Below are 21,813 nucleotides of genomic sequence, written 5' to 3' on the forward strand. Positions count from 1 at the left end.
ACCTCCACTGGAGTAGACAGCTCCGAGGTCAGGCTTGCACTCCCACAGCAGCCAGACACCAGCACCACTGATCAGGATGACCATCAGCACCCCTTCCTAGTTGCCTATGGCTGGAGAATGGGTGTCAGGCTGAGCAAAGATGGGTCAGGCACCTCCCTCTTTCTCCTCACCGATACATTTGAGAAGTGTGTCGGTTTTTGCCAGCCTAGAGAAACACACCACTCAGACTCTCAACAGACCTGCAACACAAGTCAAAATAAATAAATAAAAACCCCAGCCTTCCCCCTCGCCAAAACCCACAAAACAGTGAATATATATCTGTTGATACCAGGTGTACATTCATTCCTTGGAGGTCTGTCCCAGAAGAACTGCTTGGAAAAGATGGTCCACCATCTCCAGTTAGTGTCTCAAAGTCTTGGTAGAATACTGCAGCCATCCCTAGTGACCTGAGCTCCTCCACAGCACCTTTTGGTGCAACTGCAACGACAGGAGCAACAACACAAGCAATAACATACATTTCAGTGTTACCATAGTTCTGAAAATAAACACTGTTGAATCAAACCCACTGCTTAACAGGGAACATGCCCCACATAAAATGTTGCTTGCCACTGTGCCTATGCTTTGGAGTACATCACTTCAAAGCAGTTGGGTTTGGGTTTTTTTTTTTTAAACAAACTGGAATCAAGGATGAGTTCCAGCCTTAACCTAGAATTGATTCAGACTTATGCCAGGAGTGACTGACAGTCAATTGATACCACAGCTGCTAAGGGGCCTCTACAAAGCTGGTCTCTATCCAGTCCCTAAAGAAACAGGTGCCCACACTACAGAAGTCAGCAGCACAGCTGTATGAATCACTACCCGAGGGCAGACCTGTCAGGCTCACCCATGTCAGCCACCACAGCCAGATGATCCTCTGAACAGCATTTTATTCTGAAACAAGCCCCATACGTGGCACAGTCAACATACTCTACACAAGGCTTTTGTTTCAAGTCCAACAGACACTTCTGATGCAAGTTTTCAATTTACAAATAATTAAAAAAAAACCCACTCTGCTCAGCATAAAAATAACACATATCTTCCATTGTCTCCAACACATTTAATCCTCAAAATTTGGTTTTGCATTGCTAAGATGGCAGATTTGCTTAAGTTCCAGGGAAGACTGTTCTAATGAGGAATGGCCCGCTGAGACATACCAAAACCCAAAACTTTTATAACCTCCACCTTCTAAGGATTAGACCCAGAAAACAAGAACTTTCAAGCACAGTCTTGCAGTCAACTTTCGAATTGGCACGACCACATCCTAACCTTGGCTTCAGAATCTGCACTTTTGAGTGGCAATCTAGCCTGATTAGCCTTGATCATACTGCTCTCCTGCACCTCAGCGGGGTGGTCAGAGCACAGGCAGCAGGCAGAGAGCCAACAGTTCAAGGCAGAGTCTCTCAGCTCTTATACCCACCACCTCTCAGAAAAAAGTCCAACCAATTCCCAACATCTCTAAAAAAAACCAAACCAGGTAAAATTAAGTCAATTTCCTTCAACCCCATGCCCTTCTCCCTGCCAACCCCACCAGCCCATTCACGGAAAATGTAGAGGCCAAAGTGTTCCATAAAACACAAGTGCCACACAACCCACTTGAATTTGGCTTCCATCTACATCTTGAAGGAGAGAAAAAAAAAAAAAGACATCACACAAACAATTTTCACACATTTAATGTAATGGCACCCTAATTAAGTTTACAGTACTTCCATCTCCACTAGATACTGCATTTCAAAAGTATAATGGAAAAAACAAACATGAAAAAACCCACTTTTTTTTTTAAAGTTTTAGAAACTCAACCATATGGAGTTACATATGCATAAATGCCTTTCAAAAAATAGTTAAGAATTGTATTTTTCACCCTCACACAACAAAAAATTAGGTTTTCCTGGGTCTTTTCACAAGATACGGAGATCAAAGATGGCACTTAAGAAACTTCTGAAGTAGGGGGTGTCATAAGGTTATATCAGGACTTCCGCTGGAGAGCCTGCCATGAAGCAAACACTAAAAATAGGAAAAGAATGTGCAAGAGCTCTGAAGAAGTGAGAAGCACAACATGTTTTGCAAGCTTGTGTTCTGATAGCCATGGAACTGAAGACTGCTGGCTGAGGAAAGCCTGCCTGAATTTCTTCAGCTAAAGTCTATTCAAAGCATAGACATCACGGGAAGTCATATGGATAGCAATACACGAGACTCTTCGGTACTAATGATGAGCTCTCCTTTGGATTTCACCTCGGATCAACCACCAAAACAAGCAGAAAGGTCACTTGGAGAAGCCATAGGAATAACAGAAGTATTTGTTGGTTTTCCCATGACAAGTAATTAAGAGAACTAATACAGAAGCAGATCAAAATAGACTAGGCAGAATTCTTTTTAAGGTACTATCAGCTAGAAAACTAGCAATCCTACCGTTTTATTAGGTTTCACACTTTGACTTTAAAGAGTTAAGGAAAACAAGTACACTTTGTATGAATAAAGTTTGGAGCATCCTTAAAGAGGGGAAGCTAACCTAGGAGCAGCCAAGGACCCTTGATTTTCACCTAAAAGCTTAGCCTGAAAGATGGTAACCTCACACAGTCACTTAAAACAGCCTTAAATTTTGGGGGTGGCTGTGTTTCCTACAATTTACAGTGATTGTTTTAGCTATTATTCCTGTAATTCAGGATTAGGGAATGGACCCATGTTTGTAACTGGAGAAAACTACCTTTGGAGAAGTCAGTGGTTTGGTTCTAGTAGGAACTTTAAATATTCCTTCTCCCACACTTAAGAACTACTCATTCTGCTGTTTCCACATTTTTTTTTTTTAATTAAGAAAATATTCACTAGACTAAGAAAGCCATTAACATTTTACCTTTGCATCCTGCTTCTAGAGTTGGCTCCCACCTCTAAGTTCCAGCAGTCATCATCCCTAAAGGACATTCACTAATACTCTTATATTTAATACTAAAGGCCACATCCTTCCAAAGTCTTCTCAGTGTGAACAACTCTCCTCAAATGCATACAGAAATGACCTCTAAAAATACCTTGATATCTGTGAAAGTAATTAAGAACTTTAAGTTCATAATTTGTTCACTTAGATGCCCATATGATATGAATCAGATAATTTGATTCATACACAGGACTGATGGAGTATGTTAAAGAAAAAAATGCAGAAGTCTACATGAATTACAACTTTTGGTTGAATCATATATTAATTATACAGAAGAAACTAAAAATCTCTAAACAGAAAAAGGGTGGAAATAACAAACACACTCACTCCAGCACTTTTCCTACTATAAGAATATTGCACATTCCGATAATGTTGCACAAGTTACTGGCTTTTGATAAAGACCATATATGAGGTATTAGTCTATTAATAAATAAAGAACATGAAAAAGGAAAAGCACTTAATATAATGCAAAAATCCATTCCAAGTATTTAGAGAACGAAAACTGAACAAGCAATAATACGTACCCTTGAGGGGAAGGTTAAAGTTACTCAGCAAATAGGCAGCTTTCAACATCCACCCGAGAAGCAAAGGGTTAAATCTCTTCTGATACAGATTTTAAGAACTCAAAGCCTATTTAAAACACTGCTGTTTAAAATGCTCATTTTGCTCATGCAATCAATCTGAAAGGTAAATTCTTATCTCAATTCTGAAGGGACAGCAATATGTGGGTGGTGCCAGTAATCTTACTAAGGGGAACCAATTTAATATACTAAACCTGTATTACTAGTTAAGAAATAAAACAAAACTTTTGGCTTGACATCAGTTAAAATAGTCAGGGGTTTTGTTGTGGGTTGGTTTTTTTTTCTTTTTTTAGTTTTAAATAATTTAGACTGGTTACAGATTTCCATGGTGCTGAAATTGATATGCATTAGTACTGTCCTTATTGGCAGATTCCAGCACCACAAGGCATTAGATGAATACAACAATTGTAATTTTTAGTTTTACTCTGTGTTTATGCTAAGAATTTACCTTTCAAATCACAACGCTGAAAAATTCCTGCTGATGGGTAATAAATCTGTCAATCTAAACACAATCTATCTATTTTTTATTTAGGCCCTTCCAGAAACACTAGGAATCCACAGGCAAGCTTATCTTGTTTAAGCTCACAAGAGCACAGAGGGGTACTTAAGTTCAATAAACTGAGCTAAGGAAACTACATTGCACTCGTGGTAATATAATAAGCATAAAACAAGAGTGTTTTCAGTATGCTCTTCCAAACCTCGTTAAAGAGATATTTGTATTCTGGAAGGAAAAAAAAAAAAAAAGACCTTGCATGCACACAAGCTTACATACATGAATATCCCTTAAATAAGTCTAGGGTTATTCAAATCCCAAGATCTTTTCAGGCCAATGAAAGGCTATTCAGAAATAGAATTAATTCCGACATCACTCTCCTAGGTGAAGCACAATCTTAACATATTCCCTCTTGTTATTTTCCGACTTTAAAAAGTGTTTTATGATTAATATATTTGCAATGCTGGACAAAGTAACAAAGATCCAGGTAAGTCATATTTCTGATGGTAGTTTGCGTAAATTATCCAATTTGCACAATAAGTCTGTATCAGGTAAAAACTGCAAGTGAAAACTTGGAAAGATGTGATAAAAAAAAAGCAGCACTTCAAAATTAAAGTTTCTCCTCTGCTGCAATCCATGCACCAGTAACTCAAACAGTCCTGAATTGGCATGTATGAAAAAATTATATTACATTTCTCAAATTAAGAATATATATCTTGTGTTGAAGTTCAGATTTATGGAAAGTGTTTACTAAACTGAAATACACATAACTTCTTCTGTCACATGAGATTATTTCTCTCCCATTCTAAGTAGTTACTGACACATCTACTTCCCAAATGCATGTTGTTTCTATTCTGAAGATTAGTTTTCATCTACAATTTCTTTATAGCACTTAAGTGTTTTTTTAGAACAAACAGTTCAAAGAATTTTTTCCGTGTTAGCACAAAACCAAGAAAGATTATGAAGATGTTGAAAGAAGAAAAGAGATGAAAAGAAAGGAAACATTATTGTCCAGAACAGTCTGTATATGTGGTAACCATGTTTCCTCGTCTCTGAGTGACAGTCCTACAGTGCTTGCTGGATCCATGAAATCTGGTATCAGTTCGCACTGCATGCCGGTGTGCATTTTCAAAGTCACTAAACGAAAACATTTTTTCCATATTTTCAAACACATCATCAAACAGTCCACCTCCAAAGGAGAACTCCTGGAAAGAACGCCTTTGCCGATTGTGAGCTTCCCGATGACTTCGGAAGTGATTTTCAAAGTGCTTTTTGGACCGTGAGTTTTGACTAAAGAGGTCAAAGTCTTTGAACAGATCATCAAAGTTGAAATTAAATGACTGATGGAACGGGCTTCCATTATTTCCTTGTCCTCCATGACGGCCGAACTGATCATATTCTCTTCGTTTATTCTCATCTGATAATGTTTCATATGCTATTTCCATTCAAAAAAAAGTTTTAAAAGTTTATTTACATTCTCATTTAAAAAAAAAACAAACAACAACAAAAGAAAACCATACACAAATACAAAGAACAGCTTTCTCCCACTCCCTCAACAGGACAAATTTCAAGCAAGACTTTCATTCAATATGCAAGCCCAACGAAGCTCAACATTTGTTTAACTTTTTCCAATCCAAAATAAGCTGTTTCAAAACAAATATTTATTTATTTATAATAATATTTATATTTATAACTATGAGGACAGATTATATCCTCAAAATTTTAAATTCACATAATACAACATAGCTTAACTAGCAATAAAGATTAATGTTTATATTTGAAAGAAAATAGCAATGACATATGGTGATCAGAAAGACTGGAGGACAGAGGATGAGTTAGGAGCACCACCTAACAAAATGAACTGCCTACTGCATTCCTATCACAGTAACACAGTGCAGTGTCTGCAAAACTACTTGCCAGCCAGCCAGCAGGTTCTAGCTAGACCGCAGTTACAACTAAGCAACAAGATAAACATCAAGGACATAAAGGGAATTAGTTTCCCCTTTGTCCAAATTCTTGGTTTTTCAAAAGTTCAACAATAAACCTAGATTTTGTGACTGGATATATCTGAAATGAAATTAGGTTTCCATCTGATCTTTGGTCTACAACTACAGCTACTGGTGTTCCAAGGCAGAAACTCTGACAGATAATATACCTATTCTGAAACATTAAGTATTTTAAACGCTTCCGTCTTCTTATCTGTCAAAGGCTTGCAACTATTCTATATACTTCAACACTTACTTAAGAGTTCCAAATTCCTCCCGCAATAGGTGCTAACAACTACAGTAAGTATCCAACAAGACTGTCCCTCCCTTTCACTATATTAATGACTACCTTTCTTTCAAAAGAATTTTTCTGCAGACAAGAAGGTAAAACCCAGAAATCTCTTGCTAGCTTAGAGCTACACAGATGGATGTTATAACAGAGTCTATGGGGATCAGAAGTGGGAACACCTGATTTTTCAGCAAGCCTTTTTCTATTCTTGATTATCCACTTCCACGATTATATTTTATCACAAGACACTTATGAATGGTGTATTCCTAGGACCACAGGGTAACTCAGGTTGGAAGTGACCTCAGAAGGTCTGTACTGTAACCTCCTGCTCAAAGCAGGGTCAGTTATGAGATCAGACTAGGTTATTCAGGGCTTTATCCACTCATTCCTGAAGAATCTCCAAGGTTGGAGACCTCACAACCTCTCTAAGCAACCTGTTCCAACACCGGCCTATCCTCAAGATGAAGAAGTTTTTCCTTATAACCACTCTGAACCTCTTGTACTCCCACCATGAACCACTTTGCTGTGGTTTTTTTTTATAATCTCCCCATAGTTACTGGAAGGTTGCTGTTAGGTCCCCCTGAAGCCCTAGTAATCCTGAGCTGGATCTCACTAGACAGATCAAAAGATAAGAATTAACCTCCTAGGGCTAAAGTTGTCCTACTGCCAAGTATGTTTTTGTGACAAGAGGCATAAGCCAAAAAGCCTAATAAGCAGGAATGCATAAACTGTGTAAAAGGCCTGCCTACGTACAAGGACACAGAAACAAGCCAGATACTGATATTGGACATTTGACACACAGAAACAGAAATAAGAAAAAAATCTTTTTACCTCTTACTCAGCAAAAACAGAGCACACCTAAGTAACCACATCTGCTCACAGATATAAGCCATGTATTAAATTATTAAGACTAAGGTTAGCATATATTACCTTCAGCAATTTCTCTAAATTTTGCTTCTGCACCAGGACTCTTATTTTTGTCTGGGTGGTATTTCATAGCCAGCTTGTGAAATGCCTTCTTGATCTGGCGGTCAGATGCATTTTTTGGAACTCCTAAGATATCATAATAGCTCTCTGTAGCTAGTATTAATTCAGTTATCATTAAAATGCAGAGAGCAAATGTGAAGACAGATTGCGTAGTTGCCATTTCTCTGGTTCCTAGAAAGAAAAAAGAAATATACTTGAAGAACAAGTTATTTCAGTTTCTGCAACAACTTAAAGGTACAGCTATAAGCTGGAAGACCTGTATGTTTCAGGAGTCACTCAGTGACAGACATGTGAAACAATGTGTTTACACATGTCAAACTCCATTCCACTAGTTTCATAATCACAGAATATGTAAATGAAAACACTGTGAATTCACATTTCACATGCATCACAAGCACACTTCAGTGTATCCTTAACCATACATTCTCCCACAGAGCTGTTGAAGTACACATACAGTATGTTTCACTGTATCAAACAGTTCATGCCGGCATACCTTAACTAGCTTTAAACCAATCCTTGAGTTCTAGGACCATAAACACAGCAGTTCTAAATTAAAGCGGAGGTTGCAAAAACCCACTCGGTACTGGTGTCCTGGTTTCAGCTGGAATAAAGTTAACTTCCTTCTTAGTAGCTGGTATAGGGCTGTGTTTTAGATTTAGGATGAGGCTAATGTTGATAACACACTGATATTTTAGTATAAACACTGCTTAGCAACAACTAAGTCAGGGACTTTTCAGCTTGTCACACTGCCCTACCAGCAGAGGCTATGAGTGCACAAGAAGCTGGGAGGGGACACAGCCAGGACAGATGACCCAAACAAACCAAGGGGGTATTCCATACCATATGACATCATGCCCAGTATAGAAACTAGGGGGAGTTGGCGGGGGGGCACCACAGCTTGGGGATTGGCTGGGCATCAGTCAGCAGGTGGCGAACAACTGTACCATGCATCACTTTTGTATATTCAATTATTATTACTATTTTCCCTTCCTTTTCTGTCCTATTAAACTGCCTTCACCTCAACCTATGAGTTTTACTTCCCCCTCCTGCCCCCCCCCCCCAATTATCTCCCCCATCCCACTGGGCAGGGAGGGGGGCAGGCAGGGAGGAATAAGCAAGCAGCTGCATGGTGCTTAATTGCCAGCTGGGGTTAAACCAGGACAAGTGGAAGACCAATTCACTGATTAGCTCATGCAACAGTAAGAGCCTGAAAACACAACTGGCCTAGAGATCAACTGCGAGGTGCTGGAAGACAAGACTGTTAGACACTCATGCTCACCTTCAGAAGGTCATTTAACTGACGTAAGAACATGATAAAGAGTAAACCACTCAGAGTACCGACTTCAGTCAAGTAGAGCACATTTTCCTTTACTTTAGAATGGGCTGGTCTTAGCTTACTTTCATATTAAATTGTACTATAAATAAAAAAGTATGTTTGATATCAAAGAACTCATCTGATAAATACCACTGCATATAAAGGTTTACCCATGAAACTCTCAATGTCTGACCTGAACTCAAAAAAGTAGTCTTCTATACAAGACAAGCAGCTTCAATAATTAAAAGTTTAACTCTTTTTCAGCAATGTGTTTGACAAAAAGTTACATTTTAAAACAAACTGATGCTAGAACTCAGGGAAAAAGCTGTGGCATAAGTAAGTCATAAGAAAAATCAGTTCCACGTAGCCACATGATCTTTCATGACTTTTGTGAAGGACAGGGTGAGCTCTTCCTACCAGAAGAGGAGATCAAATGATTTTTCCTAGGCCTGTGCATTATATTTAAAACATAGAGTACAGAAACACACCTGTCCAAAGACAGAATGCTGGCTGTCACCTAACCAGCACAATGCACGACAAGGCCCTGAACGTGTCAGAAGTAACATGTCCCCCTCACCGGATTACACCGATTTGAGCGTACCTTAAGTACAACTCAGAGTTGAACGGTATTACTTTCCTGAAAGTTGAATAAACTAACCTCACAGTCTGAGTACCATTAAAGTTAGAATACTTTTAGATGGTGTGTGGACCAAACACTGGTCATGCAGAGTTCAAAACCTTTGAATATCAAGTACATAAGACAATCAAGACTTTAATAGGAAGCCCATACCCTCTAAAGAAAATTAACACCCAAACACCAAAAATTGAAATAAATACAGTTTCTAACAGGTAAGTTGGGGGCTAAAATGAATGCTGTGAGGCAAGAGCAAAAAGCTCTAAGATTAACATACCCATGCCCTCTTAAGCATTTATTTGGCTAGCAGCCTGCATGATATCAAGTGTTAAGGAGCAGCAGTTGAAACAAATTGTATTTTGATCAGTGTACTTAGATACTAAACAGACAGTTCTTTTCAGTATTCTTTGTGCATGATACCACATGTATTTTTTGTACCAGCCTTTCCAAGGCTTTTCCACTTATTTTCTCTCACCACTTCACTAAACTGAAACTTTGCCACTTGGGCACAAAGAGCTACACACATGTACATCCTTCCACTTTTTGGGCTTTCTTCCTGTTTGTGCTTTATAGACACAGATTTACATCTTCATCTCACATGTGAGATTGTTTTTATTTTATTTCATGCCCCCACACCTGCATTGAGCTTGTATAATCACCTGCTGCATTCTCTTAAGGCTAGCCTCCCTTCTTCTACTATTAAACACAAAAAGAGGTAAAAAGAGCAGCTTATGTCCTTCATTAAGAGCCATATCCTCTTTTATAACTCCCAAGCTCATCACAGCCTGAGAACATGAAGTCACTCCTTTAAAGTCTTCTGCTCTGCCTAACCGTCTCAACTTCTATTATTCCTGATAATGAATTACACCTAAATTTTCCTTTTTCTACAGTTTTACATTAGGATTTCTGTAATACAGTTCTATGCTATACTGCCCCTACTTTTATCTGGATTTCTAAAGCATATTTAAAAAAAAAAGAAAGAGAAAACAGTACTTAAGTATCACTATATTTTAAATAGACAGATTTAATGCTGCCCTTGAACAACTCAATGAAACTCAAATACAAGAATAAAATGAAACGTAAATGAAAATCAAACAGAAATGAAACTCCAGTATAAGCAGCATTTTAAACTTATAAGGTTACCACAAAGACATAGTAAGTCTTATATTTAGACACCATCATCAATTATTCAATTTACTTTTTAGAAAATACCTATTTTATATGCTGTCAGCATCTTAGCGTTGCTAGTCAACTAAGATGTTAAATGCCTGACCTCCGCCCTGCCATCCCTAACTATTTTTACAATCCCTTTCAAAATAAAGTCTTTTAAACACTTATTCTGCTTATGTCTCTTCTCCCTCAGTTTCTCAATTGAAAAGAGACAAGTTTCACTTTCCAGGCTATACACAGTAGTTACTTAAAACACATTCCAGAATTTGTTAAGTGTACTTCTGTGTACTTCTTGACAGCAAGCTCATGCCACAAAACAGTCTCTCCTAACAATTATGAAGAACCACATTTTATTTAGGTACATCTAGCAGTAAAGTTAAAGATTTTATTAACACAGACTATTTTATTTAACTCTGTTGGATGAGTAGTTACAGATCTCAACTACTATTCAGCTTCGTATAAGAAGTATACTGCCTGATGTTTATCAAAAGTATTATAGAGGTGATAACACTCAATCAGTTCATTAACATTTATCAATAGCTGCATGATGAAATGATGTTTAAGAATGATGCACCTGGAATAAAATCTGTCACATACAGAAAATAAGGAGCTACTTCCATCTTGCAATGCCAACGGCCTATTCCATCCCTCTTTGAAAGTAATTACTAAAGATCTTAGGTTAATGCTTATATTCACAAAATCTCACATACTCAGAAAATCCACAGCATCACTACTGCTCTGGTTACAGGAAGTGCGATGCACTATCCAGTGGAATCCTGATGTCATATAGTTATTTTTGCAAACAACTTGTTAGTCGTAGGAAAGTTACCAAAGTCCTCCATTGGTTCTCATATCACGACTAACCCGATGAGTAAGCAAGTCTCCTAGTCCACTGCCAGCTACAGGAAAGTCTGTCAAACTCCGGGGCTTGTACTTTCCTTGGCCTTTCCTATACTAACCGGAAAGCCAAATCTAGAAGGCGGCTCCTGAATCTTGCTCTGGAGAACGGGGAAACGAAACAGAGCCTCCCCTGGCATCATCCGCCCTAGCCAGACCCCTAATAAACCTCGCTAGAGCCGTACCACATCATACCAGCGACACTGTCCCACCTCCAAGTCGGCCAGGCTTGGGAAAGACCACAACAGATGGGCCTAGCGAGAAGCGAGAGCCCAGAGAAGCCCAAGGGCCAAATAAATCCACCAGGCCGAGTCCCAGCGCCGCTCCCCCCCCCCCCCTTACCCCACACCGTCCCCACCCCCCGTCCCCCAGCCCTCCTTAACCCCTCCGGCCCCTCCGCGTCCTCCTTCCCTCCAGAGCCCTCAGCACCCCCTCCGCCTTCCCCAAGGCCCCTCCGCCTTCCCCAAGGCCCTTCGCTGCCGCCCCTCTCGCCGTCGGGGGAAGGCCCGGTCCCCGCCGCGCCCCTCACCTCAGCCCCCGCTCGCCGCCGCCGCCAGCACAGAGGCCGCTGCCCCTCAGCGCCCCGCGCGCCGCTCCCGCCCAACCGCCGCCGGCGCTCGCGCAGACCTTCCCCTTCCCCAAGGCCGCGATTCCTACACGAAGCGCTGCGCCATTGGCCGCTCGGCCCCACGTGACGCCGGGCGAGGCAGGCGGACGGTCAGTGCTACCGCTACAGCCGCCGCCGCTGGGCGGGGCTTTTCAACTCTGACGCGAGGGGCGGGGGGAGGAGGAGGCGGCGGGAGGCGGAGGAGGCCGTTGTCCCCGTGACTCCCGCCCCCCCCCCCCCCCCCCCGCGCCCCCGCTGCCGCTGCGCGGATGGTTCCGCCCCGCGCCCGGGCCGCCCCGCTCCGCCATGCCGCGGTACTGCGCCGCGTCCTGCTGCAAGAACCGAGGGGGCCAGAGCGCCAGGGACCAGCGCAAGCTGAGCTTCTACCCGTGAGTGGCCGGCGGGGGGGTTAAGGGCCGAGGGTCTGGGTAAGGGCTGCGGGCCCTGGGGATGGCGAAGGGGCTGGCCCCGAGTGAGGCGAGGCCCGCCGCGGCCCCTCAGGAGCCGGAGGAGGGGGGGTAAATGGCCGAGGGAATAACTTCAGGGGCTGGTAGTCGCCTTTGAACCCTGCCGGGTCCCGAGAGGCTGGAGGGAAATAACGCTCTCACCTCTGGGGGAGAGGGGAAGGGGAAAGGGTCGACGGGCTGAGTATTTAATCGCACACACCCCGCCAAGGCGGGCGGTACTCGCGTGGGGGGGGAGAGGTGCAGCAGCGTCGAAGGGCTCTCGAATAGGTGCAGCGCATTCGCGAAGCGAAAACCGGAGAGGTTCGGCTAAGGAATGAAATTTGCGCTTGTAATCGTGAGGGTGTTTAGCTGTTGGAGCCAAGCGGCCCCGGTTACCCCGGTTTTCACCCGCCTGGCGGCCTTTGGGGAAGGGGTGTTTCAGCAGGGCAGGCTTTACTGCCGGCTGGGGCTTAATGGTGAATTCAGGAGGCGAGCATCCTGTGTCTGACAGCTTGCAAGGTAAGCGAAGGGTCTGGCAGAGTAGGAAAGTAAGCATATATTGATTCTTCACAATTAAATATTCCCACTAGAATTATTATCTTGCCTACGCTGCCGGCAGAGGCATTGCTGGTTTGTTTGGAGGCAGCTGAGCTAGCTGGAAGCTAACTAGCTCGGTTGCCAAAAAGTCAGTTTATTGTGGCTGCATGGTACTGTCCGGCCACCTGATGGATTGGTCGCCACCCCAGCCCGCAGTAACCTCTGTACTGGTGCAGTTACGTGGCTGCTGAGTCCCAGAATGGTGAGTGTTTCTCAACCCTGAGAGGAGCACGGTGCAGGTAACTAAATATTAATCTATTTCTGTTGAATAAAAGTATGACAAGCATTTGTCAGCAGAAGGAATTTTGTAGCATTTAAGACAAATTTGAAGAATAAATTCCTACAACTAGTCTCAAAGTCTGTTTGGGCAAAATTTATACCTCTAACTAAGTTTTGTTTCAGTTGCCGAGTAGTCATTGTTATTCCAAGATCAGCAAGACTATGTAGGAAGACTGCTTTGAAAGGGAATTTAGTATAAATTGAAGGAAAGCTCTTTTTCCTGGCACATCCCTAATACATGATTCGTCATAAAACAATCATGAAAATGGGGGGAAATAAATTATTTATATTGCTTTAGAGAATGCGAGTGCTGCATGGATGATCAAAACAAGTTTTGAGTGCTGATACATATTTAGATTCAAATGTATGGCGTCAGTATAAAGATGATTGCAAAAACACAGCTGTTGTATCTAGCCATTGAATTATGCTGCATTATGAGTATCATGGGCCTGTAGAAAGGGTGCTGAGATTTGGTTTATAGAGATCTCTTGCCCTACATTAGCAGCTACTACTGATAGGAATTGCAAGTTTTATTCCCTTGCCTCTTACCACCCCAAAGTCCTCTGCTGCTCTGTGGTTTTGGGTCTGAGCCCCTTCTGAACTTTTTAACTGTGACCTAATCTCAGCAGGCCTAACTGCCCTTCTTTGTTTTATTTCTTCACCTGCCTTACTTGTGCAGTGGTGGCAGTTGCTGAATAAATTCTGTCCGTTCCTCTTTCCTTTTTCCTTTTTTTGTGTCCTGTTTACACCAGAGAACAGGTTCCCTTGATAAGCAAGGGGATATTGAAGCAGGAGCAGGTTTTGGCGAGGTTGTCCTTAAGATAACATAATAAATTTCGCTATCAGACATTGTCTCTCACTACAGATTATTCTGTTTCCCATCTGAGGCTGGCTGACTGTGGGGAAAGCAGAGAGTACTGTGTTGCAAAGGTAACGGCAGTGGAAGCAAATGTTCTCAAGACCTTCTTGCAGAGGGTGCAACTGGTATCATGACCTTCAGTTGAAAGAAGCCATCCTCTTCCTGAGAACCTTTTTTGGGCCTATGTAGTAACACCCCAGGCTAAGCTCTGTTACTCATGGGGCATGCTGTATAATATATGTAATGCGAGTATTGGGCATACACGATCTAAGTAGGCAGGATTTGAAAAGTCTGAGCCTTTAACCTGTCCTTCAGAAGTTATTGTGTTCTTGCCAGCATTATTCCTTGCATTCCTGCAGATACTCAGAGCCAGATACATTAAAAGCTTGCTCTGTTTCCTTGGTAACTTGAAAGCTTAAATGGCAACAAATTCAAAAGATTGGGGAAGGGGTGAAGACATGCACGTTTACCCTGTGGATATCAGGTGTTTTTCTCTCAAAATCATCTTGAGTTTGCCGTTTTGGAACACCGTGGGCCTGCATAAGAGAGTCGTTGCCGTGTGTGACTTTTGGAGGAAACCTGCAGCTTCAGGCATTTGAGGGTGGGATCTAGGGTTTGCCAAGTAGTAGCCTGATTGACTGGTGCCTTTCGTAGCATTCGGGTGACACTCAGCACTCCAGGCTCTCTCCCCAGCTTCTGTTGTGTGGGAATACCTCACCGCAGAACCAATTTTTTTGTGCATTAACGTTCCATAAACGTATGGTAATAAGCATAACCAAAAGAACTGATTGTTAATTAGAAGGAAAAAAGAGCTAAGGGAAGAGAAATGGAGTTAGGAATGCTCTATTTCTGTTTAGCGAGTAAAACAAAATGGCTCTTGTAAAGAGGCTGTAGGCACTTGTTCACCTCTGGATGTTTTGTTGTCCATCATACTGCCAACAGCTGATACTTTTTACATCCTACAGTTACAATCAGGTCAGGTTTAATGACCACAAGAATCTGTCTCTTACAGTTTCATATACACAAAAACATAGATTTTTATCTTTTTTAATTATTATTGCTCACTATTCTAAGGAATATTGTTTTCTTGACAGGAGTCATTCTACAGTGCTCAGAATTCAAGTTATGGTTTATGTATCATATGTCATTATATGCTAGAGTTAAAATAAACTTGATATGCACCAGAGAAATCTGTAAGCACATTTAAAATACCCTGATATCTGTTTGGTAAGAGATGAGAGCCAAGAGTGGTCTGAATGTTCGTGTTACCATTGCCATAACTGCTTGACTATGCATGCATCATAATGAGCCTTTAATTTCCCTTTAATTTGTGTATTGTGATTAATTAAGTAAATTACATATCTTTGCCCACTTTCTTTTAATTTAGTTCTCTTTCCCATGTAATTTGTCTGACCGTTTGCATATATTTTCAAAATCAACTTTTTTTTTTTTCTGTGAACATGTATACTCTTCATTTTCCTTTTCAAGTAGGTTAGATGGTTGAAGAGTTAGTTATGGATTACATAATATTGTGTGGGCTCTCAACACTGTAAGAAGGCTTAATTGCTGAAACACAAAATACAGAAACACTTTGCATTTGTGCGTATTTGCTTTTTGAACAAAATTTAAATCCTGCACTGGAAATAGTCACATTTCCAAATTATCTGATAATCTGAAGTATGACATATATTAAGAGGTACTCTGTTAAATAAAAAATAGTAATAAAAGGGTTTGTTCCTCGTTGTGTCTAGTAAGACAGAAAAGCCTCACAAATACTATTTCTAAAATGAGGGCCAGACGTAACTTTTTTTAAGTGAAGTCAGAGTATCTCATCTCACTTCAGGAGAACTACTTTCTGAGCAAGTGCTGCAGGATCAAACCTTTCAAAACTTCTTGCCCATGGGTTCTGAAACCCTCGGCTAGCAGAAATCAACAGAAATTCTGCTGCTGAACTCTGGAGCAAACATCCAGCTAGAAAAAATTTGGATAATTATTGGATTAACATGTAAGTGACATCCTGATTAGCATTTAATATTTAAATTTTTTTAAAAATTATTATTTTAATCTTTTTGTAAGGAAAGACTACCTTGTAAGTAATAATGAGATATTCTTTATTTAAAAAGAAGAAAGAAAGAAAAAAAATAACAGGTTTTTTGTTTGTGTTTTTGTTTGTTTTTTCAACTGCTTTAAAAAAGATTTCCACTTCATGATAAAGAGAGACTTGAGAAATGGTTGCGGAATATGAAACGAGATGCATGGACTCCAAGCAAGCACCAGCTCCTGTGCAGTGATCATTTTACTCCCGACTCCCTTGATGTGCGATGGGGTATACGATACTTGAAACATACTGCTGTACCAACAATTTTCTCTTCCCCAAATGATGAGGTAATGTATTCCTATCTTTTTTTTATTGTAGTACAAAGCTAACCAACTATTGATATAATACAGATGTTCTGATTATCTGTAATATATTTGTATTTTATTTAAAAAATAGAATTCCTGTCCATCAAAACATTTTGTCAACAGCCAGCACTGACACAAAACAAATATGTGATTCTATAGTGTAAAGGAAGAACAACTTTGACTGGAGGTTCAATATCTTTTTTAACTGGAAACTACAGAAGCATTTCCTGTAGGAAATTTCCCATAGGAAAATAAATTTCCTATGAGAATATTATGATTCTAAATATTTTTTCCTGTGCAAGTACTCTTAATTAAAATATTAATGTTCTTTTAAGGCGTTTTATTAACTGTACATAAATACTGGCTTTGGAATGTGTTATTTTCAAACTACACATTTCTCTTTCCTGTCCCTGAGCTCTCTAACACCTAAGAGCTCAGGAGTGTAGGCTGCTGAAGATATGCCATGAAGATTATTCCATCTTTCTGTCTTTCACAGAGCTGTACTATTGGTTACATAAAAATACTGTGCTACACAGGCACCTACTCTTGATCAAAGCTATGCTAGTTCTCTTCTGGCACATAGCTATCTTCCTCTGGATCATCATGTTGGAGGTGGGAGAAGTGGAAGGGCTGGAATTAAGGCTAAATTGCTGAAACTGATATGTGTGGCTAATTAATTTTACAAAACAATTTATTTTTAGTCATGAAGTTCTCGCTCTTCTTGAATAGCTGCAAGTGTTGTCCAGACTGCTTTTGACTCTGTGGAGTGAAAAGCAATCTTGATAAATCTCTCAAATACAAAAATAGAAAATCTTGCAATGTATGGCAGTAGGAACTTAATAAATATCTTTCCTTCCAACCCCCCCGCCCCCACTTCAATATATCCCTGAATTCCCTGTGCTGTTATTGTAACAGGGAGCCCTAACTTTGGAACTGGACTTTGCTGACCTGTGCTTCTGTACAATTACAGATAAACTATGTGATTTCACCCCCAAGAAAAGTTGGCTTTTCCCCATCTCTTCATTCTCTTTTGTTTTGCATGTGACCATAGACCAGTCATAGTACACCTACAAAGTAGAGTTATGAAGGTCACAAACTTTTTATGTAGTAGTGTTACCAAGAACATACCAATAGCTTCTCTAAATTATTTTTGCATCAGCAATATATACCTGGGAAATCCCAGATAGATTTATCCAGTTTGGAAAAAGAATATTCTATGCTTCCTTTCAATGTATCCATCACTTCCCTGCTATCAAAAGAAAAGAGATGCCAGTTCTATGTATCTGTGATACTGTGAACTTGCTTTCCTGGGGTCTTACTTCTCTCTCTGGCATTATGGTTTTTTTTAATCTCACGCTTCTGACTGCACTTTTCTAAGCATCAAGACATATCCTGTCAGTGACCACCTCAACAAATCAACAATATCCATTGACTTGGCTGCTGGTTCTGTAGTTGCCCCAAACCCAAATTTTCTACATAGACTGAATATTCACAAAGACATGGGAAAGAGCTCTCCTTATTCTGGGGGAGAATCCCTTATTAGTGTGTTCCTGAGTTTATGTAGAGGAATAAGAAGCTAAGATCCCAAGCTGCCTTTCAACACTTGGCTATAAACCCTTGGTTTGGAAAACTGGGAGCAAAGAGTTGCAATATTTGCATATTGTTCTCCACTACCTTGCTTTATGTATTACGGAGCAAGCGAAGGATATCTTCCCAGAAATGCTTAATGATTCTTCAGGAAACTTTTCATATTATTTCTTCTTCTAAATAAAGAATATTTGTGTCTCAAGAGCAATGTTAGTTGCCTGCATTTCAATATCTGTAACTATTCTACATCAGTTTGCAAGGATTTTTATTTTGAAGAGTGTGAGGGCAGGGACCGATGGATGACGAAGCTTTTCAATGAAAGTAAAGGTCTGTCTTCAAGCAGCTCTATCCTGAGAGGTGTTTTCGGTGCCTTTCCTTCAGCCTTAATGGCAGTTCTGATAGGCAAGGTTTTGGGGGACATTTCCCTAATTTATTTCATAAGAGATTCATCTAGTTAAAAGATTTACTCTGAGAAGGCCTTTTTTCAGCTGCTGGTAGAACAAAGGGAAATACTTCATTCTCTCAAAATCCCTAAGATTGATGTGATGTTAAGTATCACCTTTGAAAAGATAAAGGTAACCAAATGAATTCGATTTTTGTATACATTTTTCAGTCCTTTTAAAACTGAAGTTTCGTGTAAAATTGAATTACAAAGTTTAATGTATTTAGGATACTTCAGACTACTTACATATTCCTATGAACATACACTTCGAAATTATCTTTTCTATGATCATCTGTTTTTTCAGCCTGGACTTCCCCCCCCCCCCCCCCCCTTCTTTTTTTTCTTCTCCCCGCCCTCCCCCCATTTTTTTTTTTCCTGGCCTATATTTAGTTAGCAAAGTTAAAGTTGCTTCTCGTTCTGGTCTTTTTGTTCTGGGCATTTTTGGTTTTGTTTTTTAGTCCACAGGCCTAACACAAGTTCTGCAGCTTGGTCTCTTCATAATCAAACCTACTAGAAAAAAATAAGACACTCACTATTAGTGTATTTTTGTTTCATTGACTGACATACTAAAAAGCTTGTTTGGATACTGATCTTAAATCTAATTATGTGGTGATGTAGTTTATGTGGAGGAAGGGAAAAAAAGGCGGCTAAAAAAGGATAAGCTTCAAATTGTCCCTCTTTCAGTACCTGCTTCTGTTTGAAGTCTTGTTAAAATTGTATCCTTCTGCTAAGACTTCTATCCATCCAAAAAAAACTTCTCCATTTTTATGAATTGCAAACTTTAGTTGTCAGGATTGAATTGCTTGTTTAAAAATCAGACTATGTGATTGTGCATGAATATGTTTCACTATTCTGCAAGCCTGTGTTCATAATCTTTTGTTGTTGTTGTTAAATTCTCTTTGGGGTAGACCACATGACTAAGAATTTGCTGTATCTTTCTAAACCAACTTTGTTGCATCTTTAATGCAAAAATCTTGTACTGTGTGTATTTAATATACATACATTTAATACAATGTTTCAAGTGGTAATAGGAGGTGCTAGCCAGTCTTTGTCAGACACATTTGTGTTCTTCAAGTGCTTTTAAAATTATGATGACTCGTGTAAATCAGTAAAGTTCGGTAGAGTTTCAAAAAGAAAAAAAAAAAAGTATTATTGCCTTTAGAGCTTTAAAATAGTATTTTAACATTTAGGACCTGAAGGAAAGTTATGGAAGATGCTTACATGAATTTTCAGGTCTCTGGTGTAATTTTTAAACAGTGCTCATCTAAATTACTCTTTATGCAGTACCATGGTATAGAATGAGATTTGCCCAATTTTTTTATGCTCAAGTGATTTCCTAGTTACAAGGTGGTTGGTTTTGGTTTTTTTTTTTCCTCCAGGAAAAAGATTCTTCTCAGAACAGCTCACAAGAGAGAGAGAGAGAAGATACGGAAGAAACAAATACAAATATAGTGTCAGAGAAAGCACATGTATCACTTGAACCTTGTACGCCAAAGAAAAATCCTGTAATTGCAGAAAATGTAGGTGAAAAAGCAGAAGTAGTTTGCTCAACTGCATTGACTAAACCTTTACAAATTCAAAAACTGCAACTTCAAAATGGCGAAGACTTTCAGGCAGACAGTGTTGTTCTTGATAGTTCATCTAAGCAGCATATACATCAACCTAATCCTGTTTTAATGGCAGCAGCAGTCCAAAGCATGGAATCTACCAGTGCTCATACTTCTGCAGAGGATCCAGTAGGTTGTACCGCTACAGTCTTGCAGTTTACTGACCCTGACTACTTGAATTCATCTCTGAAACTGAAAAATGCTTTAGGTTCAATTACTGACTATGCAATTGAAAATCCTAACTCTCATGTTGTAGGCTGCTCTGTTGAAGTACAGCCGACAAGTGAAAATGCAGTTTTACTGAGTACAGTCACACAAACGATTGAACAGTTCAGTGGAAGTGAAGAATCTGTCATTGCTATTATTGTGCCAGCCGAGAGTTCAGAAGCGCCTGAAATAGTAAATAGTTCTTTCCTGCCTATTAAGCAAGAGTTTCTTGACACAGAGGAGACAGAAACAGATCAATCTGTGTATATGAATGCATATGGTGGAAGTGAAGTATTGCAAACTGAGCATTCATACTGCAAACAAGACATAGACAGAGATCACCTTTGGCAAAAAATTTCAAAGCTCCACTCCAAGATAACTCTACTTGAAATGCAGGAGATAAAAACTTTGGGGAGACTCAGGTCCTTGGAAGCTCTCATTGGACAATTGAAGCAAGAAAACCTGCTTTCTGAAGAGAAGCTGAAGATTGTAGAAAACTGCTTTACAACACTTGAAGTGACTATGATACAGTAAAGGCTTTTGATGATTGTTCTAAAGTATCTTTTTAGCCTCTGATTGTCCTTTTGGACAAATTAACTTTTGTTTCAGTCATGGTATTTTAAACATCTAATGCAAATTGTGTGAATAGCAAATATTCTTTAAAATGTTACGTCAACCACTACCAAAGCTAGGTGGTAGATTATTGCCTATAAAACGTGACTTGCAAGTAAGCTTTAAAAAAAAAATTAAACCTGTTAAAGTTTTGTTAAAAAGTATATTAATTGAATCAATAAAGATAAGTTAAACCTTTCTAGCTGCAGGCTCTTCTGAAACATGCAACTCCTGCATTTGGGACAACAGTAGAACAGACAGAATAAGCATGTAGGATGGACAATTATAAAACTGTTGTTTAAAAAAAAAAAAAGTAGTGTCCCAATTCTCTTTCAAATGAGTAAGGTGGTATGTAATACACATTGTCCAGTGAGGCCACAATTACTCGTTAGTCTTCTGTTCATCTAACATTTGTTCTGATGGGTTTTTGTACACTTTGATCTTATTAAAATTGTTTCTGCAGTAAAAGGTGTTTCCTTTCATTTAGTTCTAGAAACAAAAATTCTTTAAGACTATTGTTACAGTGAACAGGTCCATCTCTTTTTTTGGATGATTCAGCTCAAATGGAAAGAACCATCTTAAATAGTGATATTTTTGCTGGTTAGTAAAAGGGAAAGCTTGAACTACTCAGTGAGTGCTATCTGATCAGTATTGATCCTCTTACGGTCTATAGCTGGGTAATGCATATACCCTTAATAATATACTGCAGAAGACAATGCTTTGCAGAGAAAATTGCTAGTGAAAGTAGCAGAATATGGCTCATTAATCTTCTGTATCGTAGTCTTCAAGAAATGGATTTACAAGACTAGAAATCCGCTGCCCTGTATTGATTTTTATTAACTCTTCCTAGT

General features: G+C 39.7%; 2 protein-coding genes across 11 annotated transcripts; one reads left to right on the top strand and one right to left on the bottom strand.

Moving 5' to 3' along the window:
* Positions 1-1,693: 1,693 nt before the first annotated feature.
* On the bottom strand, positions 1,694-12,008 carry DNAJB9 (DnaJ heat shock protein family (Hsp40) member B9). Of its 4 annotated transcripts, none has more exons than XM_041123524.1 (3): positions 11,948-12,008; positions 7,244-7,471; positions 1,694-5,474 (listed from the first exon to the last, which is right to left on the bottom strand). In XM_041123524.1, exons 2-3 carry the CDS (start codon positions 7,458-7,460, stop codon positions 5,044-5,046), a joined length of 648 nt encoding a protein of 215 aa, XP_040979458.1. In that variant the 5' UTR covers positions 7,461-7,471; positions 11,948-12,008; the 3' UTR covers positions 1,694-5,043. The 4 variants fall into 4 exon arrangements, with proteins under 4 accessions (XP_040979458.1, XP_029869995.1, XP_029869996.1 ...); XM_030014135.2 differs by having other exon boundaries at positions 11,846-11,950; XM_030014136.2 differs by lacking the exon at positions 11,948-12,008 and adding an exon at positions 11,738-11,850.
* A 150-nt stretch (positions 12,009-12,158) lies between these two features.
* On the top strand, positions 12,159-21,430 carry THAP5 (THAP domain containing 5). Of its 7 annotated transcripts, none has more exons than XM_041123522.1 (4): positions 12,159-12,312; positions 13,143-13,205; positions 16,300-16,489; positions 19,916-21,430. In XM_041123522.1, exons 1-4 carry the CDS (start codon positions 12,230-12,232, stop codon positions 20,882-20,884), a joined length of 1,305 nt encoding a protein of 434 aa, XP_040979456.1. In that variant the 5' UTR covers positions 12,159-12,229; the 3' UTR covers positions 20,885-21,430. The 7 variants fall into 7 exon arrangements, with proteins under 7 accessions (XP_040979456.1, XP_029869989.1, XP_029869991.1 ...); XM_030014131.2 differs by lacking the exon at positions 13,143-13,205 and adding an exon at positions 15,951-16,109 and having other exon boundaries at positions 12,221-12,312; XM_030014132.2 differs by lacking the exon at positions 13,143-13,205 and adding an exon at positions 14,111-14,175 and having other exon boundaries at positions 12,235-12,312.
* The last annotated feature ends 383 nt before the right edge of the window (positions 21,431-21,813 follow it).

Source organism: Aquila chrysaetos, chromosome 5 (assembly GCF_900496995.4).
Source record: "Aquila chrysaetos chrysaetos chromosome 5, bAquChr1.4, whole genome shotgun sequence".
NCBI lineage: Eukaryota > Metazoa > Chordata > Aves > Accipitriformes > Accipitridae > Aquila > Aquila chrysaetos.